We start from the raw sequence: 26,960 nt of genomic DNA, 5'->3' as shown, positions 1-26,960 counted from the left end.
TCTCTACTGTATATAGCCTCACTACTGTATATAGCCTCTCTACTGTATATAGCCTCACTACTGTATATAGCCTCTCTACTGTATATAGCCTCTCTACTGTATATAGCCTCTCTACTGTATATAGCCTCACTACTATATATAGCCTCTCTACTGTATATAGCCTCTCTACTGTATATAGCCTCACTACTGTATATAGCCTCTCTACTGTATATAGCCTCTCTACTGTATATAGCCTCACTACTGTATATAGCCTCACTATTATTCACTGTCTTTTTACTGTTGTTTTTTCCCCTTACTAATCTATTGTTCACATAATATCTATTATTTACTTAAAAATTGCACTGTTGGTTAGGGCCTGTAAATAAGCATTTCACTGTCAGGTCTACACCTGTTCTATTCGGTGCGCCTGACAAATAAACTTTGATTTGATTTGTTACAGATCACCTGGTTCAGCCTGATATCTCCCTGACTGACTCAATGGGAGGGGTCTCCAGGGGCCACCAGGGGCCCGAGATGTTCAGGGGCTACAGCTTCACCATCACCTGCTCCACTCAGCCACAGTACCCAAGAGGCTCCTTCCTCCTCACGTTCACCGGCTCCAACAGAACCCAGACCCAGCCAGCTGTCAATCACTCTGCTGCCTTCCTCTTCCCTGCTGCAGATGACTCCCACCAAGGGAACTACAGCTGTGTTTATGAGAATTATGTTTTCTCTCACAACTTCTCCTCTGAAAGCGATCTCCTCTCTCTCACCGTCACAGGTAACTGAACATGAACCAGACTTATAACTTTGCCATTGACAGATTTCCCACAGATCTATCTGATGTTGATCAGTCCCCTCATCAAAGGTGTTTCTGTTTGCAGCCTCTCCTCTGCCAGCCTCTCATGATGACTGTTTAGCTTGGAAGTCTGCTTTGCAAAATATGATGCAATCTCTATTACACTTAACACTGCCCTTTCCCACCTGGACAAAAGGAACACCTATGTGAGAATGCTGTTCATTGACGACAGCTCAGCGTTCAACACCATAGTACCCTCAAAGCTCATCACTAAGCTAAGGATCTTGGGACTAAACACCTCGCTCTACAACTGTATCCTGGACTTCCTGACGGGCCGTCCCCAGGTAGTGAGGGTAGGTAGCAACACATCTGCCACACTGATCCTCAACACTGGAGCCCCTCAGGGGTGCGTGCTCAGTCCCCTCCTGTACTCCCTGTTCACCCACGACTGCGTGGCCAGGCACGACTCCAACACCATCATTAAGTTTGCAGACGACAGAACAGTGGTATGCCTGATCACCGACAACGACAAGCCTATGGGGAGGACGTCAGAGACCTGGCCGGGTGGTGTCAGAATAACAACCTGTCCCTCAACGTAACCAAGACTAAGGAGATGATTGTGGACTAAAGGAAAAGGAGGACCGAGCACGCCCCCATTCTCATCGACGGGGCTGTAGTGGAGCTGGTTGAGAGCTTCAAGTTCCTTGGTGTCCACATCACCAACAAACTAGAATGGTCCAAACACACCAAGACAGTCGTAAAGAGGGCACGACAAAACCTATTCCCACTCAGGAAACTAAAAGTATTTGGCATGGGTCCTCGGATCCTCAAAAGGTTCTACAGCTGCAACATCGAGAGCATCCTGACTGGTTGCATCACTGCCTGGTATGGTAACTGCTCAGGTTCCGACCGCATGGCCCTACAGAGGGTAGTGCGAGTACGGCCCAGTACATCACTTGGGCTAAGCTGCACGGTGTCAGAGGAAGGCCCTAAACAATTGTCAAAGACCCAGCCTCCCCAGTCATAGACTGTTCTCTCTACCACCGCACGGCAAGCGTTACCGGAGTGCCAAGTCTAGGACCAAAAGGCTTATCAACAGTTTTTACCCCCAATCCGTAAGACTCCTGAACAGGTCATCAAATGGATACCCGGACTTTAACGCTGCTGATACTTTCTGTTTATCATATGTGCATAGTCACCTTAACTATACATTCTTGCACATACAACCTCAATTAGCCCGACTAACCAGTGCCTGTATATAGCCTCGCTACTGTATATAGCCTCGCTACTGTATATAGCCTCTCAACTGTATATAGCCTCTCTACTGTATATAGCCTCACTACTGTATATAGCCTCACTACTGTGTATAGCCTCTCTACTGTATATAGCCTCACTACTGTGTATAGCCTCTCTACTGTATACAGCCTCTCTACTGTATATAGCCTCGCTACTGTTATCGCCTCCCTACTGTATATAGCCTCTCTACTGTATATAGCCTCGCTACTGTCATAGCCTCCCTACTGTATTTAACCTCTACTGTATATAGCCTCTCTACCGTATATAGCCTCTCTACTGTATATAGCCTCACTACTGTATATAGCCTCTCTACTGTATATAGCCTCACTACTGTATATAGCCTCTCTACTGTATATAGCCTCGCCACTGTATATAGCCTCTCTACTGTATATAACCTCTCTACTGTATATAGCCTCACTACTGTATATAGCCTCACTACTATATATAGCCTCTCTACTGTATATAGCCTCACTACTATATATAGCCTTGCCACTGTATATAGCCTCTCTACTGTATATAGCCTCTCTACTGTATATAGCCTCTCTACTGTATATAGCCTCTCTACTGTATATAGCCTCACTACTGTATATAGCCTCACTATTATTCACTGTCTTTTTACTGTTGTTTTTTCCCCTTACTAATCTATTGTTCACATAATATCTATTATTTACTTAAAAATTGCACTGTTGGTTAGGGCCTGTAAATAAGCATTTCACTGTCAGGTCTACACCTGTTCTATTCGGTGCGCCTGACAAATAAACTTTGATTTGATTTGTTACAGATCACCTGGTTCAGCCTGATATCTCCCTGACTGACTCAATGGGAGGGGTCTCCAGGGGCCACCAGGGGCCCGAGATGTTCAGGGGCTACAGCTTCACCATCACCTGCTCCACTCAGCCACAGTACCCAGGAGGCTCCTTCCTCCTCACGTTCACCGGCTCCAACAGAACCCAGACCCAGCCAGCTGTCAATCACTCTGCTGCCTTCCTCTTCCCTGCTGCAGATGACTCCCACCAAGGGAACTACAGCTGTGTTTATGAGAATTATGTTTTCTCTCACAACTTCTCCTCTGAAAGCGATCTCCTCTCTCTCACCGTCACAGGTAACTGAACATGAACCAGACTTATAACTTTGCCATTGACAGATTTCCCACAGATCTATCTGATGTTGATCAGTCCCCTCATCAAAGGTGTTTCTGTTTGCAGCCTCTCCTCTGCCAGCCTCTCATGATGACTGTTTAGCTTGGAAGTCTGCTTTGCAAAATATGATGCAATCTCTATTACACTTAACACTGCCCTTTCCCACCTGGACAAAAGGAACACCTATGTGAGAATGCTGTTCATTGACGACAGCTCAGCGTTCAACACCATAGTACCCTCAAAGCTCATCACTAAGCTAAGGATCTTGGGACTAAACACCTCCCTCTACAACTGGATCCTGGACTTCCTGACGGGCCGTCCCCAGGTAGTGAGGGTAGGTAGCAACACATCTGCCACACTGATCCTCAACACTGGAGCCCCTCAGGGGTGCGTGCTCAGTCCCCTCCTGTACTCCCTGTTCACCCACGACTGCGTGGCCAGGCACGACTCCAACACCATCATTAAGTTTGCAGACGACAGAACAGTGGTATGCCTGATCACCGACAACGACAAGCCTATGGGGAGGACGTCAGAGACCTGGCCGGGTGGTGTCAGAATAACAACCTGTCCCTCAACGTAACCAAGACTAAGGAGATGATTGTGGACTAAAGGAAAAGGAGGACCGAGCACGCCCCCATTCTCATCGACGGGGCTGTAGTGGAGCTGGTTGAGAGCTTCAAGTTCCTTGGTGTCCACATCACCAACAAACTAGAATGGTCCAAACACACCAAGACAGTCGTAAAGAGGGCACGACAAAACCTATTCCCACTCAGGAAACTAAAAGTATTTGGCATGGGTCCTCGGATCCTCAAAAGGTTCTACAGCTGCAACATCGAGAGCATCCTGACTGGTTGCATCACTGCCTGGTATGGTAACTGCTCAGGTTCCGACCGCATGGCCCTACAGAGGGTAGTGCGAGTACGGCCCAGTACATCACTTGGGCTAAGCTGCACGGTGTCAGAGGAAGGCCCTAAACAATTGTCAAAGACCCAGCCTCCCCAGTCATAGACTGTTCTCTCTACCACCGCACGGCAAGCGTTACCGGAGTGCCAAGTCTAGGACCAAAAGGCTTATCAACAGTTTTTACCCCCAATCCGTAAGACTCCTGAACAGGTCATCAAATGGATACCCGGACTTTAACGCTGCTGATACTTTCTGTTTATCATATGTGCATAGTCACCTTAACTATACATTCTTGCACATACAACCTCAATTAGCCCGACTAACCAGTGCCTGTATATAGCCTCGCTACTGTACATAGCCTCGCTACTGTATATAGCCTCTCAACTGTATATAGCCTCTCTACTGTATATAGCCTCACTACTGTATATAGCCTCTCAACTGTATATAGCCTCACTACTGTATATAGCCTCTCAACTGTATATAGCCTCACTACTGTATATAGCCTCTCAACTGTATATAGCCTCACTACTGTATATAGCCTCTCAACTGTATATAGCCTCGCTACTGTATATATCCTCTCTACTGTATATAGCCTCTCTACTGTATATAGCCTCGCTACTGTATAAAGCCTCACTACTGTATATAGCCTCTCTACTGTATATAGCCTCCCTACTGTATATAACCTCTCTACTGTATATAACCTCTCTACTGTCTATCGTCTCTCTACTGTGAATAGGCCCACTTCTGTATATAGCCTCTCTGCTGTATATTGCCTCGCTACTGTTATAGCCTCCCTACTGTGTATAGCCTCTCTACTGTATATAGCCTCACTACTGTATATAGCCTCTCTACTGTATATAGCCTCGCTACTGTTATAGCCTCCCTACTGTATAAAACCTCTCTACTGTCTAGCCTCACTGCTGTATATAGCCTCACTACTCTATATAGCCTCTCTACTGTATATAGCCTCTCTACTGTACATAGCCTCTCTACTGTATATAGCCTCTCTACTGTATATAGCCTCGCCACTGTATATAGCCTCTCGACTGTATATAGCCTCACTACTCTATATAGCCTCTCTACTGTATATAGCCTCTCTACTGTATATAGCCTCTCTACTGTATATAGCCTCACTACTGTATATAGCCTCTCTACTGTATATAGCCTCACTACTGTATATAGCCTCACTACTGTATATAGCCTCTCTACTGTATATCGCCTCACTACTGTATATAGCCTCTCTACTGTATATAGCCTCTCTACTGTATATAGCCTGTCTGTATATAGCCTCGCCACTGTATATAGCCTCTCTACTGTATATAGCCTCGCCACTGTATATAGCCTCTCTACTGTATATAGCCTCACTACTGTATATAGCCTCTCTACTGTATATAAAATCTCTACTGTCTATCGTCTCTCTACTGTGTATAGTCTCACTACTGTATATAGCCTCTCTGCTGTATATAGCCACGCTACTGTTATAGCCTCCCTACTGTATATAGCCTCACTACTGTGTATAGCCTCTCTACTGTATATAGCCTCACTACTGTGTATAGCCTCTCTACTGTATACAGCCTCTCTACTGTATATAGCCTCGCTACTGTTATCGCCTCCCTACTGTATATAGCCTCTCTACTGTATATAGCATCGCTACTGTCATAGCCTCCCTACTGTATTTAACCTCTACTGTATATAGCCTCTCTACCGTATATAGCCTCTCTACTGTATTTAGCCTCTCTACTGTATATAGCCTCTCTACTGTATATAGCCTCACTACTGTATATAGCCTCTCTACTGTATATAGCCTCGCCACTGTATATAGCCTCTCTACTGTATATAGCCTCTCTACTGTATATAACCTCTCTACTGTATATAGCCTCACTACTGTATATAGCCTCACTACTATATATAGCCTCACTACTGTATATAGCCTCTCTACTGTATATAGCCTCGCCACTGTATATAGCCTCTCTACTGTATATAGCCTCTCTACTGTATATAGCCTCTCTACTGTATATAGCCTCACTACTATATATAGCCTCTCTACTGTATATAGCCTCACTACTATATATAGCCTTGCCACTGTATATAGCCTCGCCACTGTATATAGCCTCGCCACTGTATATAGCCTCTCTACTGTATATAGCCTCACTACTGTATTTAGCCTCTCTACTGTATATAGCCTCTCTACTGTATATAGCCTCACTACTGTATATAGCCTCTCTACTGTATATAGCCTCTCTACTGTATATAGCCTCTCTACTGTATATAGCCTCACTACTATATATAGCCTCTCTACTGTATATAGCCTCACTACTATATATAGCCTTGCCACTGTATATAGCCTCGCCACTGTATATAGCCTCGCCACTGTATATAGCCTCTCTACTGTATATAGCCTCACTACTGTATTTAGCCTCTCTACTGTATATAGCCTCTCTACTGTATATAGCCTCACTACTGTATATAGCCTCTCTACTGTATATAGCCTCTCTACTGTATATAGCCTCTCTACTGTATATAGCCTCACTATTATTCACTGTCTTTTTACTGTTGTTTTTTCCCCTTACTAATCTATTGTTCACATAATATCTATTATTTACTTAAAAATTGCACTGTTGGTTAGGGCCTGTAAATAAGCATTTCACTGTCAGGTCTACACCTGTTCTATTCGGTGCGCCTGACAAATAAACTTTGATTTGATTTGTTACAGATCACCTGGTTCAGCCTGATATCTCCCTGACTGACTCAATGGGAGGGGTCTCCAGGGGCCACCAGGGGCCCGAGGTGTTCAGGGGCTACAGCTTCACCATCACCTGCTCCACTCAGCCACAGTACCCAGGAGGCTCCTTCCTCCTCACGTTCACCGGCTCCAACAGAACCCAGACCCAGCCAGCTGTCAATCACTCTGCTGCCTTCCTCTTCCCTGCTGCAGATGACTCCCACCAAGGGAACTACAGCTGTGTTTATGAGAATTATGTTTTCTCTCACAACTTCTCCTCTGAAAGCGATCTCCTCTCTCTCACCGTCACAGGTAACTGAACATGAACCAGACTTATAACTTTGTCATTGACAGATTTCCCACAGATCTATCTGATGATGATCAGTCCCCTCATCAAAGGTGTTTCTGTTTGCAGCCTCTCCTCTGCCAGCCTCTCACGATGACTGTATAGCTTGGAAGTCTGTTTTGCGAAATATATCACTCAGTCAAGTAGGAATCAAATACAACTTAAATATCCCAGAATGCTTTTGTATTTGAGTGTTATCTCAGTGAACGTCTCTACTCACTACCACTGTCACATGTCATGTTATTGTCATATCTAAATGAGGAAAGTAGTTGAGGAGCTACGTTTTCTTTTTCTCTCCTCTTGTTCCAGATGTCCTGCTTAAGCCTGATATCAACATATGTTGTCTCAGTGACTGTAGGCCCACTACTCATGTTGCCCTGTGAGGGAGGGTGGCTGGCACTGTTACATGCTGATGTGATTGTCATATCTACAGGAAACTAGTTGAAGAGGTTTTTCTTCTTCTCTTTTATTGTGACAGATCTCCTGGTCCAGCCTGATATCTCCCTGACTGACTCAATGGGAGGGGTCTCCAGGGGCCACCAGGGGCCCGAGATGTTCAGGGGCTACAGCTTCACCATCACCTGCTCCACTCAGCAACAGTACCCAGGAGGCTCCTTCCTCCTCACGTTCACCGGCTCCAACAGAACCCAGACCCAGCCAGCTGTCAATCACTCTGCTGCCTTCCTCTTCCCTGCTGCAGATGACTCCCACCAAGGGAACTACAGCTGTGTTTATGACAATTATGTTTTCTCTCATAACTTCTCCTCTGAGAGTGAGCTCCTCTCCCTCACCATCACAGGTAACTGAACATGAACCAGACTTATAACTTTGTCGTTGACAGATTTCCCACAGATCTATCTGATGATGATCAGTCCCCTCATCAAAGGTGTTTCTGAACCACGTAGAGCGTAAAAATAATCCTCTGTTGTAAAACTCACTGCTGAGTTCCACATACTTTTGTCCATGTATTATATCTCCTTCCTGGACTCACAGTGATCTGCTCAGGAAATATCAACATATTATAATTATTTTCAACTGATTTCCTTCATTCATACAACTTCCTCTGCACCTCTCATGATGACTGTTTAGCTTGTCAGTCTGCTTCGCAAAATAGATTACTCAGTCAAGTAGGAATCAAATCAAACTTAAATATCCCACAATGCTTTGTATTTCAGTGTTACCTCAGTGAACGTCTCTACTCACTGTCACAAAGAGAGGAGGAGGGAGGAGGAGAGGAAGAGGGAGAGATGTGAAAGAGAATATATTTGTATCACTGACTTCTCACCAGTGATGTCATCATAACCAGTAACCTGTTCCTCTCTTGGCCCGGCCCAGCCTGACCCTGACATATAGTATCAGACCTTGTAGTTCAGATGGTACTGAAGTGAAGCTGCCTGATGGATGTCCAGCTGTTTATTTTCTATAAAGTGAAGTGAACTTATTCCTGTCTCCTGCCTGCATTATTCCCAACCCGATCCTGAGTGACTAAGAACCCATTTCTACCTCTTACAGTATCAAACATAGCAAACTACAATCTTTTATCCAACATATTTGTGTTTAGTCCTCGACAGTGTCATCAACAAAACTGATTGAATGTTCAACCAACTCTTTTTCTCCAGAGTCTGTGCGGCTTGTGGATGGAGCTGGTCTCTGCTCTGGGAGAGTGGAGGTGAAGTCCAATCAGTCCTGGGCCTCAGTGTGTGAAGCTGACTTTGACCGGCAGGATGCAGAGGTAGTCTGTAGGGAGCTTGGCTGTGGGGCTCCTGCAGCTCTACAGGGGGGGCTCTATGGAGAAGGTGAGGGTCAGACCTTGGATAAAGAGTTCCAGTGTAAAGGCAATGAGTCCCTTCTCCTGGACTGTGACACCTCAGACAGAAAACACAACACCTGCCTACCTGGTAATGCTGTTGGACTCACCTGCTCAGGTAAGAAACAGTTTGTCACTCAATCAACATTGTTTCTCACCTGGAGTGAAGAATATGAGAGACAATATAGGTGTGTTTTAGTTAGAAAATAGTAAGATTACTGTCTCTCTCTTTTCTTTTCTCAGAGCCTGATGATGTGAGGCTGGTGGGAGGAAGCAGTCGCTGTGCTGGTGGAGTGGAGTGGTTCTACCAGGGAGAGTGGAGGATTGTGGGAGCTGACTGGAACCAGGAGGATGTAGCTGCAGTAGTGTGTAGACAGATGGGTTGTGGCTCCACTGTTTCAGTACCACCTGGATACACCACTAGAGGGAATGGAGTTTACTGTTCTGGGTCTGAGTCTTCACTGAGGGAGTGTTCCAGAATGTATGATCTCTCTCCTGGACTCACAGTGATCTGCTCAGGTAAGAACAATAATTATATTCAACTGATTTCCTTCATTCATACAACTTCCTCTGCACCTCTCATGATGACTGTTTAGCTTGTCAGTCTGCTTTGCAAAATAGATCACTAAGTCAAGTAGGAATCAAATACAAGTTAAATATCCCAGAATGCTTTTGTATTTGAGTGTTATCTCAGTGAACGTCTCTACTCACTACCACTGTCACATGTCATGTTATTGTCATATCTAAATGAGGAAAGTAGTTGAGGAGCTACGTTTTCTTTTTCTCTCCTCTTGTTCCAGATGTCCTGCTTAAGCCTGATATCAACATATGTTGTCTCAGTGACTGTAGGCCCACTACTCATGTTGCCCTGTGAGGGAGGGTGGCTGGCACTGTTACATGCTGATGTTATTGTCATATCTATAGGAAACTAGTTGAAGAGGTTTTTCTTCTTCTCTTTTATTGTTACAGATCTCCTGGTCCAGCCTGATATCTCCCTGACTGACTCAATGGGAGGGGTCTCCAGGGGCCACCAGGGGCCCGAGGTGTTCAGGGGCTACAGCTTCACCATCACCTGCTCCACTCAGCCACAGTACCCAGGAGGCTCCTTTCTCCTCACGTTCACCGGCTCCAACAGAACCCAGACCCAGCCAGCTGTCAATCACTCTGCTGCCTTCCTCTTCCCTGCTGCAGATGACTCCCACCAAGGGAACTACAGCTGTGTTTATGACAATTATGTTTTCTCTCATAACGTCTCCTCTGAGAGTGAGCTCCTCTCCCTCACCATCACAGGTAACTGAACATGAACCAGACTTATAACTTTGTCATTGACAGATTTCCCACAGATCTATGTGATGATGATCAGTCCCCTCATCAAAGGTGTTTCTGTTTGCAGCCTCTCCTCTGCCAGCCTTCATCATCAGACACCTTGTAGTGCTGCTGCTCCTACTGACAGCCATCACCACCATATTCATCGCCATATTATACCTGTACTGTACTAAGGTAAAGACATTTTCTCAGACGTAGAGTTGGACAAATCCGGGTTTTCCCTAAATCCCAGTTGGAATATCCCTGGATGTGGAGGGAATTCACAGGAAATCCAGAATCCTCCAACTAAGAATTTTGGAAAACCATTGATTTTATTGAATTTTCCATCTCTGCTCCGACGTGCCTAAAGTCTGACTGTATTGATTAGTAGTCTGGTAGAGACTTGGTCTGTATTGATTAGTAGTCTGGTAGAGAGATGGTCTGTATTGATTAGTAGTCTGGTATAGAGATGGTCTGTATTGATTAGTAGTCTGGTAGAGAGTTGGTCTGTATTGATTAGTAGTCTGGTAGAGAGATGGTCTGTATTGATTAGTAGTCTGGTATAGAGATGGTCTGTATTGATTAGTAGTCTGGTAGAGAGATGGTCTGTATTGATTAGTAGTCTGGTAGAGAGTTGGTCTGTATTGATTAGTAGTCTGGTAGAGAGATGGTCTGTATTGATTAGTAGTCTGGTAGAGAGATGGTCTGTATTGATTAGTAGTCTAGTAGAGAGTTGGTCTGTATTGATTAGTAGTCTGGTAGAGAGTTGGTCTGTATTGATTAGTAGTCTGGTATAGAGATGGTCTGTATTGATTAGTAGTCTGGTAGAGAGTTGGTCTGTATTGATTAGTAGTCTGGTAGAGAGATGGTCTGTATTGATTAGTAGTCTGGTAGAGAGATGGTCTGTATTGATTAGTAGTCTGGTAGAGAGTTGGTCTGTATTGATTAGTAGTCTGGTAGAGAGATGGTCTGTATTGATTAGTAGTCTGGTATAGAGATGGTCTGTATTGATTAGTAGTCTGGTAGAGAGTTGGTCTGTATTGATTAGTAGTCTGGTAGAGAGATGGTCTGTATTGATTAGTAGTCTGGTATAGAGATGGTCTGTATTGATTAGTAGTCTGGTAGAGAGTTGGTCTGTATTGATTAGTAGTCTGGTAGAGAGATGGTCTGTATTGATTAGTAGTCTGGTAGAGAGTTGGTCTGTATTGATTAGTAGTCTGGTAGAGAGATGGTCTGTATTGATTAGTAGTCTGGTAGAGAGATGGTCTGTATTGATTAGTAGTCTGGTAGAGAGATGGTCTGTATTGATTAGTAGTCTGGTAGAGAGATGGTCTGTATTGATTAGTAGTCTGGTAGAGAGTTGGTCTGTATTGATTAGTAGTCTGGTAGAGAGATGGTCTGTATTGATTAGTAGTCTGGTAGAGAGATGGTCTGTATTGATTAGTAGTCTGGTAGAGAGATGGTCTGTATTGATTAGTAGTCTGGTAGAGAGATGGTCTGTATTGATTAGTAGTCTGGTAGAGAGATGGTCTGTATTGATTAGTAGTCTGGTAGAGAGATGGTCTGTATTGATTAGTAGTCTGGTAGAGAGATGGTCTGTATTGATTAGTAGTCTGGTAGAGAGATGGTCTGTATTGATTAGTAGTCTGGTAGAGAGATGGTCTGTATTGATTAGTAGTCTGGTAGAGAGATGGTCTGTATTGATTAGTAGTCTGGTAGAGAGTTGGTCTGTATTGATTAGTAGTCTGGTAGAGAGATGGTCTGTATTGATTAGTAGTCTGGTAGAGAGATGGTCTGTATTGATTAGTAGTCTGGTAGAGAGATGGTCTGTATTGATTAGTAGTCTGGTAGAGAGATGGTCTGTATTGATTAGTAGTCTGGTAGAGAGATGGTCTGTATTGATTAGTAGTCTGGTAGAGAGATGGTCTGTATTGATTAGTAGTCTGGTAGAGAGATGGTCTGTATTGATTAGTAGTCTGGTAGAGAGTTGGTCTGTATTGATTAGTAGTCTGGTAGAGAGATGGTCTGTATTGATTAGTAGTCTGGTAGAGAGTTGGTCTGTATTGATTAGTAGTCTGGTAGAGAGATGGTCTGTATTGATTAGTAGTCTGGTAGAGAGATGGTCTGTATTGATTAGTAGTCTGGTAGAGAGTTGGTCTGTATTGATTAGTAGTCTGGTAGAGAGTTGGTCTGTATTGATTAGTAGTCTGGTAGAGAGATGGTCTGTATTGATTAGTAGTCTGGTAGAGTTGGTCTGTATTGATTAGTAGTCTGGTAGAGAGATGGTCTGTATTGATTAGTAGTCTGGTAGAGAGTTGGTCTGTATTGATTGGTAGTCTGGTAGAGAGATGGTCTGTATTGATTAGTAGTCTGGTAGAGAGATGGTCTGTATTGATTAGTAGTCTGGTAGAGAGATGGTCTGTATTGATTAGTAGTCTGGTAGAGAGTTGGTCTGTATTGATTAGTAGTCTGGTAGAGAGATGGTCTGTATTGATTAGTAGTCTGGTAGAGAGTTGGTCTGTATTGATTAGTAGTCTGGTAGAGAGATGGTCTGTATTGATTAGTAGTCTGGTAGAGAGATGGTCTGTATTGATTAGTAGTCTGGTAGAGAGATGGTCTGTATTGATTAGTAGTCTGGTAGAGAGTTGGTCTGTATTGATTAGTAGTCTGGTAGAGAGATGGTCTGTATTGATTAGTAGTCTGGTAGAGAGATGGTCTGTATTGATTAGTAGTCTGGTAGAGAGATGGTCTGTATTGATTAGTAGTCTGGTAGAGAGTTGGTCTGTATTGATTAGTAGTCTGGTAGAGAGTTGGTCTGTATTGATTAGTAGTCTGGTAGAGAGATGGTCTGTATTGATTAGTAGTCTGGTAGAGAGTTGGTCTGTATTGATTAGTAGTCTGGTAGAGAGATGGTCTGTATTGATTAGTAGTCTGGTAGAGAGATGGTCTGTATTGATTAGTAGTCTGGTAGAGAGTTGGTCTGTATTGATTAGTAGTCTGGTAGAGAGATGGTCTGTATTGATTAGTAGTCTGGTAGAGAGTTGGTCTGTATTGATTAGTAGTCTGGTAGAGAGATGGTCTGTATTGATTAGTAGTCTGGTAGAGAGATGGTCTGTATTGATTAGTAGTCTGGTAGAGAGATGGTCTGTATTGATTAGTAGTCTGGTAGAGAGTTGGTCTGTATTGATTAGTAGTCTGGTAGAGAGTTGGTCTGTATTGATTAGTAGTCTGGTAGAGAGATGGTCTGTATTGATTAGTAGTCTGGTAGAGAGATGGTCTGTATTGATTAGTAGTCTGGTAGAGAGTTGGTCTGTATTGATTAGTAGTCTGGTAGAGAGATGGTCTGTATTGATTAGTAGTCTGGTAGAGAGATGGTCTGTATTGATTAGTAGTCTGGTAGAGAGTTGGTCTGTATTGATTAGTAGTCTGGTAGAGAGATGGTCTGTATTGATTAGTAGTCTGGTAGAGAGATGGTCTGTATTGATTAGTAGTCTGGTAGAGAGATGGTCTGTATTGATTAGTAGTCTGGTAGAGAGATGGTCTGTATTGATTAGTAGTCTGGTAGAGAGTTGGTCTGTATTGATTAGTAGTCTGGTAGAGAGATGGTCTGTATTGATTAGTAGTCTGGTAGAGAGATGGTCTGTATTGATTAGTAGTCTGGTAGAGAGTTGGTCTGTATTGATTAGTAGTCTGGTAGAGAGTTGGTCTGTATTGATTAGTAGTCTGGTAGAGAGATGGTCTGTATTGATTAGTAGTCTGGTAGAGAGATGGTCTGTATTGATTAGTAGTCTGGTAGAGAGATGGTCTGTATTGATTAGTAGTCTGGTAGAGAGATGGTCTGTATTGATTAGTAGTCTGGTAGAGACTTGGTCTGTATTGATTAGTAGTCTGGTAGAGAGTTGGTCTGTATTGATTAGTAGTCTGGTAGAGAGTTGGTCTGTATTGATTAGTAGTCTGGTAGAGAGATGGTCTGTATTGATTAGTAGTGTGGTAGAGAGATGGTCTGTATTGATTAGTAGTCTGGTAGAGAGATGGTCTGTATTGATTAGTAGTCTGGTAGAGAGATGGTCTGTATTGATTAGTAGTCTGGTAGAGAGATGGTCTGTATTGATTAGTAGTCTGGTAGAGAGATGGTCTGTATTGATTAGTATTCTGGTAGAGAGATGGTCTGTATTGATTAGTAGTCTGGTAGAGAGATGGTCTGTATTGATTAGTAGTCTGGTAGAGAGATGGTCTGTATTGATTAGTAGTCTGGTAGAGAGTTGGTCTGTATTGATTAGTAGTCTGGTAGAGAGATGGTCTGTATTGATTAGTAGTCTGGTAGAGAGATGGTCTGTATTGATTAGTAGTCTGGTAGAGAGATGGTCTGTATTGATTAGTAGTCTGGTAGAGAGTTGGTCTGTATTGATTAGTAGTCTGGTAGAGAGATGGTCTGTATTGATTAGTAGTCTGGTAGAGAGATGGTCTGTATTGATTAGTAGTCTGGTAGAGAGATGGTCTGTATTGATTAGTAGTCTGGTAGAGAGTTGGTCTGTATTGATTAGTAGTCTGGTAGAGAGATGGTCTGTATTGATTAGTAGTCTGGTAGAGAGATGGTCTGTATTGATTAGTAGTCTGGTAGAGAGATGGTCTGTATTGATTAGTAGTCTGGTAGAGAGATGGTCTGTATTGATTAGTAGTCTGGTAGAGAGATGGTCTGTATTGATTAGTAGTCTGGTAGAGAGATGGTCTGTATTGATTAGTAGTCTGGTAGAGAGTTGGTCTGTATTGATTAGTAGTCTGGTAGAGAGATGGTCTGTATTGATTAGTAGTCTGGTAGAGAGATGGTCTGTATTGATTAGTAGTCTGGTAGAGAGATGGTCTGTATTGATTAGTAGTCTGGTAGAGAGTTGGTCTGTATTGATTAGTAGTCTGGTAGAGTTGGTCTGTATTGATTAGTAGTCTGTTAGAGAGTTGGTCTGTATTGATTAGTAGTCTGGTAGAGAGATGGTCTGTATTTATTAGTAGTCTGGTAGTGGTGAAAAAAGTTCACATCTTGAGTAAAAGTAAAGATACCTTAATAGAAAATGACTCAAGTGAAAGTGAAAGACACCCAGTTAAAGACTACTTGAGTAAAAGTCTAAAAGTATTTGGTTAAATAATACTTAACAAAAGTGAAAGTAATCATTTCTAAGTCCTTATTAATATATCCAAACCAGACGGAATCATTTTATTTATTTATGTATTTACAGATAACCAGGGACACACTCCAACACTAAGACATCATTAACAGATAACCAGGGACACTCTCAGACATCATTAACAGATAACCAGGGACACACTCCAACACTCAGACATCATTAACAGATAACCAGGGACACACTCCAACACTCAGACATCATTAACAGATAACCAGGGACACACTCCAACACTCAGACATCATTAACAGATAACCAGGGACACACTCCAACACTCCAACACTCAGACATCATTAACAGATAACCAGGGAAACACTCCAACACTCAGACACCATTAACAGATAACCAGGGACACACTCAGACATCATTAACAGATAACCAGGGACACACTCCAACACTCAGACATCATTAACAGATAACCAGGGACACACTCCAACACTCAGACATCATTAACAGATAACCAGGGACACACTCCAACACTCAGACATCATTAACAGATAACCAGGGACACAATCCAACAATCAGACATCATTAACAGATAACCAGGGACACACTCCAACACTCAGACATCATTAACAGATAACCAGGGACACACTCCAACACTCAGACATCATTAACAGATAACCAGGGACACACTCCAACACTCCAACACTCAGACATCATTAACAGATAACCAGGGACACACTCCAACACTCCAACACTCAGACATCATTAACAGATAACCAGGGACACACTCCAACACTCCAACACTCAGACATCATTAACAGATAACCAGGGACACACTCCAACACTCAGACATCATTAACAGATAACCAGGGACACACTCCAACACTCAGACATCATTAACAGATAACCAGGGACACACTCCAACACTCCAACACTCAGACATCATTAACAAACGAAGCATGTGTTTAGTAAGTCCACCAGATAAGAGTACTTTTGGTTGTCAGGGAAAATGTTTGGAGTAAAATATTTTCTTCCGGAATGTAGTGAAGTAAAAGTAAAAGTTGTCAAAAATATAAATAGCAACGTAAAGTACAGATACCCCAAAAAACTACTTTAATAGTACTTTCAAGTAGTTTTACTTAAGTCCTTTACACCACTGAGAGTTGGTCATGTGTGTTTTTGTGGTCAACCAGACTGTCTCTTTGTGCAGTGTCTCCCTAGCCCACCAGGAGGCAGAGGAGAGAACAGTGTGAGCAGCACAGATCTTTATGTCAATGCCATGGAGATGGTCTCTCTGAGCTCCAGAGCTGAAGCTGGACCGGGAGAGGAGAGAGCAGCCCAGGGGACGGAGTAGGAGTAGAATGAAGCTGACCCTACATGCTGATCTTAGGTCAGTTTTGTGTTTTAAATCGATGGTCAGCAGTGGACTGGTGTTTAAAATGTGGTGACAAACCTGAAGTGGTTCTAATTTTAATAACAAGTTCAGAATTAGTTTATCTTTCTAGAACCTTGGAAGAAATCTAAAAGGAGTGACTGCAACCACCATTATTCCTTTTAGTTTGGTTTTTACCACCAGGGTAACATGGGGTTTGGGTAACATGGGGTTCTGGGTAACATGGGGTTCTGGGTAACATGTGGTTTTGGGTAACATGGGGTTCTGGGTAACATGGGGTTCTGGGTAACATGGGGTTCTGGGTAAAATGGGGGTTTGGGTTACATGGGTTTTGGTAACATGGGGTTTTGGGTAACATGGGGTTTGGGTAACATGGGGTTTTGGGTAACATGGGGTTTTGGGTAACTTGGGGTTTTGGTAACATGGGGTTTTGGTAACATGGGGTTTTGGTAACATGGGGTTTGTGTAACATGGGGTTTTGGTAACATGTGGTTTGGGTAACACAGAGTTTTGGTACCATGGGGTTTTGGTAACATGGGGTTTTGGGTAACATGGGTTTCGGGTAACATGGGGTTTGGGTAACATGGGGTTTGGGTAACGGGAATGTATTGCTTTTGTCTTCATGTCTTTATCTTATTTAGTGTCTCTTAGATTCTTTATCTTATTTAGTGTCTATTAGAATCTTTATCTTATTTAGTGTCTCTTAGATTCTTTATCTTATTTAGTGTCTCTTAGATTCTTTATCTTGAAGTGTCTCCATTATTAATTCATGTATTATTATAATAATCTGTTCATTCTTTGTATTTTGAAACATTTTTTAATAAAGGGGTTTGTTGTTGTTGTTTACCTCTCATGATGTTATTGATTATAAATGTTATGATATTGATTATGATGTAGATTATTGTTATGATGTTGTTAGTAGTATATAGATAATGATGTTATTGATTATAAATGTTATGATATTGATTATTGATTATGATGTAGATTATTGTTATGATGTTGTTAGTAGTATATAGATAATGATGTTATTGATTATAAATGTTATGATATTGATTATGATGTAGATTATTGTTATGATGTTGTTAGTAGTATATAGATAATGATGTTATTGATTATAAATGTTATGATATTGATTATGATGTAGATTATTGTTATGATGTTGTTAGTAGTATATAGATAATGATGTTATTGATTATAAATGTTATGATATTGATTATGATGTAGATTATTGTTATGATGTTGCTCTCTAAACTGCCATGTAATCAACTGAATGCTTTTAATAAAATTACAGGCTGTCAGTCTGTGTGATTCCCCTCTTGGACAGACTACAACATACAGTATGAATTAACTGAGATCAGTCTTGTGTGATTCCCCTCTTGGACAGACTACAACATACAGTATGAATTAACTGAGATCAGTCTGTGTGATTCCCCTCTTGGACAGACTACAACATACAGTATGAATTAACTGGTCATACATTTGGCAGGAGGTTAGGAAGTGCATCTCAGTTTCCACCTCATTTTGTGGGCTGTGTGCACATAGCCTGTCTTCTCTTGAGAGCCAGGTACCCCCCTGTATATAGTCCTGCTATTGTTATTTTACTGCTGCTCTTTAATTACTTGTTACTTTAATTTCTTACTCTTATCTATATTTTTTTTAACTGCATTGTTGGTTAGGGGCTCATAACTAATACAATTTGATTTGAGGTCTGCCTACGGCGGCCTTTCTCAATAGCAAGGCTAACTCACTGAGTCTGTACATAGTCAAAGCGTTTCTTAAGTTTGGGTCAGTGACAGTGGTCAGGTATTCTGCCACTGTGTACTCTCTGTTTAGGGATAAATAGCATTCTAGTTTGCTCTTTTTTTTTGTTAATTCTTTCAAATGTGTCAAGTAATTATCTTTTTGTTTTCTCATGATTTGGTTGGGTCTAATATGTTTGCTGTCCTGGGGCTCTGTGGGGTCTGTTTGTGTTTGTGAACAGAGCCCCAGAGCCCCAGTGTAAATGCAGAGCCAACTACTCCATGTCTGATCAGGGTCCAGAAGTCACCCACCAACCCTGGAGAGATACAGTCACCCACCAACCCTGGAGAGATACAGTCACCCACCAACCCTGGAGAGATACAGTGTTTGCAACGCCTGTTCCAGACCACCAGTGAAACGCCTTAAGTAAAATTGTCTAATCATAAAGGATTTGATGATATATTGATTGATAGGTATTGGTTGAAGTGGTGCTGGGCTGGGGAAACGTCTGCATACCTGGGCTGGGGTAACGTCTGCATACCTGGGCTGGGGAAACATCTGCATACCTGGGCTGGGGAAACGTCTACATACCTGGGCTGGGGAAACGTCTGCATACCTGGGCTGGGGAAACGTCTGCATACCTGGGCTGGGGAAACGTCTGCATACCTGGGCTGGGGAAACGTCTGCATACCTGGGCTGTGCCCCAATAATCTCTCCTTCCTCCCAAAGTGTGCACTTGTTCACTTCTCTTCATGGACAGGATTTGACAGGAATTGATTAGTATGGAAACTCATGCTATAACCTACGCCTTCACCAATCCAATGCTTTTACACTTTATGGGGAGTAGTGAACGAGTGCACACTTCAGGAAGCAGTAAATACTTTTGGGACGCACCCCTGGCCCAGGCCAGAGGATCTCCAAATTGACCACTTGGCAAAAGGAGCCTATAAATTCTGTGGTGCTCTATTCTGGAATATTAACTGGCGTTTGTTGCCCCCTTGTGGAAATAACCTCTTATTGATCTGGCTCTATATAGAGACCTCTGCAGTTTGTACCTCGCAGCACACGTACAAATATTCGAGGTTAAACTCTTATATTACTGTTCTGCTAGCAGCAGGATAATATGCTGGCAGCACAACATCAGATTATTTTCTTCTAAATAAGAGTCCCACTACAAAGACAAGCTCAACTTTGAGAATATTGATTATTTTAGCAACTGTTTTTCACAGCATTGTAACCTGAAGTGGTATGGTGTTGATATCGTGTAGTCATAGTAACCAGGAGTGGTATGGTGTTGATATCGTGTGTATCTTAAGAGCAAAAGGCTGATTTACTTTAATTAACATGATAGTTTGTATGGAATTTGTTATTTTATTTTTTCGATTAAATGTTTATCTTGTTTGGAGACGTGTTATCCACCTGAACAGTAGGTGGCGGAATGCACATATAAATGTTGCGGACGCAATTATACCATAGAAGAAGAAGATCGCGTCCTTATGCTATCAAACCCGGAAGTTACAGAGACGGAGAGAGGAACATAAACAATCAAACAGAGCGCTTCTCCGCCAGACGGTGATAATGTATTGGACATGTAGCTTAATGCACAAAACTCATTGCTACAGTAATGTTTTAAATTGGTTAATGTTGCATAGGCGTACGTGTTAAGTCATGTTAAAAGGAAAAGCTGATTGGTAGATCTCGGCTTGCATCTTGACTCAAATGTTGGTGACCACTGTTCTAGAGTTTCCCCTGTTAACACCATCACTGTTCTAGAGTTTTCCCTGTTAACACCATCACTGTTCTAGAGTTTTCCCTGTTAACACCATCACTGTTCTAGAGTTTCCCCTGTTAACACCATCACTGTTCTAGAGTTTCCCCTGTTAACACCATCACTGTTCTAGAGTTTCCCCTGTTAACACCATCACTGTTCTAGAGTTTCCCCTGTTAACACCATCACTGTTCTAGAGTTTCCCCTGTTAACACCACCACTGTTCTAGAGTTTCCCCTGTTAACACCATCACTGTTCTAGAGTTTCCCCTGTTAACACCATCACTGTTCTAGAGTTTCCCCTGTTAACACCACCACTGTTCTAGAGTTTCCCCTGTTAACACCACCACTGTTCTAGAGTTTCCCCTGTTAACACCATCACTGTTCTAGAGTTTCCCCTGTTAACACCACCACTGTTCTAGAGTTTCCCCTGTTAACACCACCACTGTTCTAGAGTTTCCCCTGTTAACACCACCACTGTTCTAGAGTTTCCCCTGTTAACACCACCACTGTTCTAGAGTTTCCCCTGTTAACACCATCTCTGTTCTAGAGTTTCCCCTGTTAACACCATCACTGTTCTAGAGTTTTCCCTGTTAACACCATCACTGTTCTAGAGTTTCCCCTGTTAACACCATCACTGTTCTAGAGTTTCCCCTGTTAACACCATCACTGTTCTAGAGTTTCCCCTGTTAACACCATCACTGTTCTAGAGTTTCCCCTGTTAACACCACCACTGTTCTAGAGTTTTCCCTGTTAACACCATCACTGTTCTAGAGTTTCCCCTGTTAACACCATCACTGTTCTAGAGTTTTCCCTGTTAACACCATCACTGTTCTAGAGTTTCCCCTGTTAACACCATCACTGTTCTAGAGTTTTCCCTGTTAACACCATCACTGTTCTAGAGTTTCCCCTGTTAACACCATCACTGTTCTAGAGTTTCCCCTGTTAACACCATCACTGTTCTAGAGTTTCCCCTGTTAACACCATCACTGTTCTAGAGTTTTCCCTGTTAACACCATCACTGTTCTAGAGTTTCCCCTGTTAACACCATCACTGTTCTAGAGTTTCCCCTGTTAACACCATCACTGTTCTAGAGTTTTCCCTGTTAACACCATCACTGTTCTAGAGTTTCCCCTGTTAACACCATCACTGTTCTAGAGTTTTCCCTGTTAACACCATCACTGTTCTAGAGTTTCCCCTGTTAACACCATCACTGTTCTAGAGTTTCCCCTGTTAACACCATCACTGTTCTAGAGTTTCCCCTGTTAACACCATCACTGTTCTAGAGTTTCCCCTGTTAACACCACCACTGTTCTAGAGTTTCCCCTGTTAACACCACCACTGTTCTAGAGTTTCCCCTGTTAACACCATCACTGTTCTAGAGTTTCCCCTGTTAACACCACCACTGTTCTAGAGTTTCCCCTGTTAACACCACCACTGTTCTAGAGTTTCCCCTGTTAACACCACCACTGTTCTAGAGTTTCCCCTGTTAACACCACCACTGTTCTAGAGTTTCCCCTGTTAACACCATCTCTGTTCTAGAGTTTCCCCTGTTAACACCATCACTGTTCTAGAGTTTTCCCTGTTAACACCATCACTGTTCTAGAGTTTCCCCTGTTAACACCATCACTGTTCTAGAGTTTCCCCTGTTAACACCATCACTGTTCTAGAGTTTCCCCTGTTAACACCATCACTGTTCTAGAGTTTCCCCTGTTAACACCACCACTGTTCTAGAGTTTTCCCTGTTAATACCATCACTGTTCTAGAGTTTCCCCTGTTAACACCATCACTGTTCTAGAGTTTTCCCTGTTAACACCATCACTGTTCTAGAGTTTCCCCTGTTAACACCATCACTGTTCTAGAGTTTTCCCTGTTAACACCATCACTGTTCTAGAGTTTCCCCTGTTAACACCATCACTGTTCTAGAGTTTCCCCTGTTAACACCATCACTGTTCTAGAGTTTCCCCTGTTAACACCATCACTGTTCTAGAGTTTTCCCTGTTAACACCATCACTGTTCTAGAGTTTCCCCTGTTAACACCATCACTGTTCTAGAGTTTCCCCTGTTAACACCATCACTGTTCTAGAGTTTTCCCTGTTAACACCATCACTGTTCTAGAGTTTCCCCTGTTAACACCATCACTGTTCTAGAGTTTTCCCTGTTAACACCATCACTGTTCTAGAGTTTCCCCTGTTAACACCATCACTGTTCTAGAGTTTCCCCTGTTAACACCATCACTGTTCTAGAGTTTTCCCTGTTAACACCATCACTGTTCTAGAGTTTTCCCTGTTAACACCATCACTGTTCTAGAGTTTTCCCTGTTAACACCATCACTGTTCTAGAGTTTCCCCTGTTAACACCATCACTGTTCTAGAGTTTTCCCTGTTAACACCATCACTGTTCTAGAGTTTCCCCTGTTAACACCATCACTGTTCTAGAGTTTTCCCTGTTAACACCATCACTGTTCTAGAGTTTCCCCTGTTAACACCATCACTGTTCTAGAGTTTTCCCTGTTAACACCATCACTGTTCTAGAGTTTCCCCTGTTAACACCATCACTGTTCTAGAGTTTCCCCTGTTAACACCATCAACGTGTCCCTTTACTGTTTCAAATGGGATCAATGGAATATTATCCACTTTCACTGCAACAAAGCGAAACAAACCCAACTATGTAAGAGATGTTGTAGACAGAACGCATCGGAGTAGGATTCTATTACATTGACACGACTCATCCCGTACTCTACACAGACCGGGGCGGCAGAACCAATCAGAGCTGCAGTAGGCCTATATGCAAATAGACCATTGCCATATTTATATTTAACCTTTAACTAGGCAAGTCAGTTAAGAACAAATTATTATTTACAATGATGGCATGGCAGGAGGCTGGGATTTAAATAATAAAATATAAATATATGACAAAACACACAACACATGCGTAAACTTGCATCAAACACAGCTGCATTTTCAGTCACCTCCTTGCCTGAAGGAGAAGTTGATGAACAGGTTAATGTCAAGCCCTGCATGTTTCTTTCAAAAGTCTCATGGAATGTAGGTCTACGTTGAACACCACACATTGGCTGCTACTGTAGGCTGAATGATAGAACAGCTATTTCCATGTTAAAATGTTCTTTTCTCCATTGTTTTTGATGGTAGGCCACTCTGGTAGATCTACATTATGATCAAATAGCCACAGTAGCCCACTTGGTCACTGTTAACTGTAAGTTAAAAGGGGTACAGCCTCTGTGTTCACAGTAAACACACCCTGGAAGTTGTACAGAATTTTCACAACATTAAAGTTTGAGCTCAGCAGACCTGAAATCTGCTCAGTGCCGGAGAAAGTTAGAGGGAACATTGGTGATGGTGTCATGCATCTGACTGTTGTATATTCAGTGTGTCAATGATTGATTGTATCTGTCCCTATGTAAATGAAGGAGAGTATATATTATATTGTTGTTATGTTAGAGAAGGGAGGGGTGTAGATGCTAGAGGTCTGTGACCTGAGTCAAGATCAACAGGCCTGATGCTATATGTCAGGAAGAGAGAGAGAATGAGAGAGAGGAGGGGGTGGGGAGGGTGAGATAAAGGGAGGGAGGTGTCAAAAGAGAGAGGGCTGACATAGTAACATACAGTCAACTGAATATAGTCAACCAGTAACCTCTTCCACTATTGGCTCAGCTCAGCTTGACCTCTGACCTATGGAACTGAACGATTGAGAAAACAAAAACAGATGAAAACAAATATATTAAATGATATATAATCTCCTCTGCAGAGAGATGTTCACCTTTCCACATTGTGACTTTTGTGGTGAGGTCTTGTTGAGAAATGTCACACCATTTCTCAGTGCTCAATGTCTCAACACTGTTTCTCAAAGGAACCACAACCATTTGTCCTGCTCGTCTCTCACAGTTTAGTTCAGTCTACTGCTAAATAACAGGATATGGAGAAACAGCATTTGGCTGTGAGTCCAGAACCATGAGTCAGTCATGTAGACAAAGGGGAAGTGTTCTAGCAGAGGGAGCAAGTCTCATCAGTACATCATGTGACTTTAGTTAAATACAGAGATACACTAGATAAACATTATTACAGACTAATTAAATACATAAATACACTAGATAAACATTATTACAGACTAATTAAATACATAGATACACTAAACATAACAGCAATTTTACCATCATAGACCCTCTCAGCCTCTCAGCTCCACTAGGGCCCACTCAGTCAACTGTCTCCACTAGGGACCTCTCAGCCAGCTGGCTCCACTAGGGACCTCTCAGCCACCAGGATCCACTTGGACCCTCACAGTCAGCTGGCTCCACTAGGGCCCTCTCAGCCATCCGGCTCCACTAGGGCCCTCTCAGCCACCTGTCTCCAAAAGGGCCCTCTCAGTCACCCGGCTCCACTAGGGGCCTCTCAGCCAGCCTGCTCCACTAGGGCCCTCTCAGCCACCTGTCTCCACTAGGGCCCTCTCACTCAGCCGGCTCCACTAGGACCCTCTCAGCCAGCCGGCTCCACTAGGACCCTCTCAGCCAGCTGGCTCCACTAGGGCCCTCTCAGTCAACTGTCTCCACTAGGGCCCTCTCAGCCAGCTGGCTCCACTAGGGCCCTCTCAGCCACCAGGATCCACTTGGACCCTCTCAGTCAGCTGGCTCCACTAGGGCCCTCTCAGCCATCCGGCTCCACTAGGGCCCTCTCAGCCACCTGTCTCCAAAAGGGCCCTCTCACTCAGCCGGCTCCACTGGGACCCTCTCAGCCAGCCGGCTCCACTAGGACCCTCTCAGCCAGCTGGCTCCACTAGGGCCCTCTCAGTCAACTGTCTCCACTTGAACCCTCTCAGCCAGCTGGCTCCACTAGGGCCCTCTCAGCCACCAGGATCCACTTGGACCCTCTCAGTCAGCTGGCTCCACTAGGGCCCTCTCAGCCATCCGGCTCCACTAGGGCCCTCTCAGCCACCTGTCTCCAAAAGGGCCCTCTCAGTCACCCGGCTCCACTAGGGGCCTCTCAGCCAGCCTGCTCCACTAGGGCCCTCTCAGCCACCTGTCTCCACTAGGGCCCTCTCAGTCACCCGGCTCCACTAGGGCCCTCTCAGCCACCTGGCTCGACTAGGGCCCTCTCACTCAGCCGGCTCCACTAGGGCCCTCTCAGCCAGCTGTCTCCACTTGGACCCTCTCAGCCAGCCTGCTCCACTGGGGCCCTCTCAGCCAGCTTTCTCCACTAGGGCCCTCTCAGCCACCAGGATCCACTTGGACCCTCTCAGCCATCCGGCTCCACTAGGGCCCTCTCAGCCACCTGTCTCCAAAAGGGCCCTCTCAGTCACCCGGCTCCACTAGGGGCCTCTCAGCCAGCCTGCTCCACTAGGGCCCTCTCAGCCACCTGTCTCCACTAGGGCCCTCTCAGTCACCCGGCTCCACTAGGGCCCTCTCAGCCACCTGGCTCCACTAGGGCCCTCTCACTCAGCCGGCTCCACTAGGGCCCTCTCAGCCAGCTGGCTCCACTAGGGCCCTCTCAGCCACCAGGATCCACTTGGACCCTCTCAGTCAGCTGGCTCCACTAGGGCCCTCTCAGCCATCCGGCTCCACTAGGGCCCTCTCAGCCACCTGTCTCCAAAACGGCCCTCTCAGCCACCTGTCTCCAAAAGGGCCCTAACAGTCACCCGGCTCCACTAGGGGCCTCTCAGCCAGCCTGCTCCACTAGGGCCCTCTCAGCCACCTGTCTCCACTAGGGCCCTCTCAGTCACCCGGCTCCACTAGGGCCCTCTTAGCCACCTGGCTCCACTAGGGCCCTCTCACTCAGCCTGCTCCACTGGGGCCCTCTCAGCCAGCTTTCTCCACTAGGGCCCTCTCAGTCACCCGGCTCTACTAGGGCCCTCTTAGCCACCTGGCTCCACTAGGGCCCTCTCACTCAGCCGGCTCCACTAGGGCCCTCTCAGCCACCAGGATCCACTTGGACCCTCTCAGTCAGCTGGCTCCACTAGGGCCTCTCAGCCAGCCTGCTCAACTAGGGCCCTCTCAGCCACCTGTCTCCACTAGGGCCCTCTCAGTCACCCGGCTCCACTAGGGCCCTCTTAGCCACCTGGCTCCACTAGGGCCCTCTCACTCAGCCTGCTCCACTGGGGCCCTCTCAGCCAGCTTTCTCCACTAGGGCCCTCTCAGTCACCCGGCTCTACTAGGGCCCTCTCAGCCAGCTTTCTCCACTAGGGCCCTCTCACTCAGCCGGCTCCACTAGGGCCCTCTCAGCCACCAGGATCCACTTGGACCCTCTCAGTCAGCTGGCTCCACTAGGGCCTCTCAGCCAGCCTGCTCAACTAGGGCCCTCTCAGCCACCTGTCTCCACTAGGGCCCTCTCAGTCACCCGGCTCCACTAGGGCCCTCGTAGCCACCTGGCTCCATTAGGGCCCTCTCACTCAGCCTGCTCCACTGGGGCCCTCTCACTCAGCTTTCTCCACTGGGGCCCTCTCACTCAGCTTTCTCCACTAGGGCCCTCTCAGTCACCCGGCTCCACTAGGGCTCTCTCAGCCAGCTTTCTCCACTAGGGCCCTCTCACTCAGCCGGCTCCACTAGGGCCCTCGTAGCCACCTGGCTCCACTAGGGCCCTCTCACTCAGCCTGCTCCACTGGGGCCCTCTCACTCAGCTTTCTCCACTGGG

At 44.4% G+C, this 26,960-nt stretch overlaps 3 protein-coding genes across 3 annotated transcripts in view; all 3 read left to right on the top strand.

Moving 5' to 3' along the window:
* LOC139579777 (scavenger receptor cysteine-rich type 1 protein M130-like) overlaps window positions 1–26,960 on the top strand; it is a 144,175-nt gene that overhangs the window by 102,981 nt on the left and 14,234 nt on the right. The gene's annotated exons all lie outside the window — the stretch shown is intronic.
* On the top strand, window positions 478–7,158 carry LOC139577933 (immunoglobulin superfamily member 1-like). Its single transcript, XM_071405053.1, has 3 exons — window positions 478–760; window positions 2,856–3,176; window positions 6,830–7,158. The coding sequence occupies exons 1-3, from the start codon at window positions 478–480 to the stop codon at window positions 7,156–7,158; spliced, it is 933 nt and encodes a 310-aa protein (XP_071261154.1).
* On the top strand, window positions 7,701–10,378 carry LOC139577932 (CD5 antigen-like). The gene is made up of 4 exons (XM_071405051.1): window positions 7,701–7,983; window positions 8,804–9,109; window positions 9,235–9,510; window positions 9,961–10,378. The coding sequence occupies exons 1-4, from the start codon at window positions 7,701–7,703 to the stop codon at window positions 10,287–10,289; spliced, it is 1,194 nt and encodes a 397-aa protein (XP_071261152.1). The 3' UTR covers window positions 10,290–10,378.

The sequence above is a fragment of the Salvelinus alpinus genome, chromosome 6 (genome assembly GCF_045679555.1).
Source record: "Salvelinus alpinus chromosome 6, SLU_Salpinus.1, whole genome shotgun sequence".
Lineage (NCBI taxonomy): Eukaryota > Metazoa > Chordata > Actinopteri > Salmoniformes > Salmonidae > Salvelinus > Salvelinus alpinus.
Note: the sequence above shows the minus strand (reverse complement) of the source record. Positions and strands in the feature narration are given on the sequence as shown.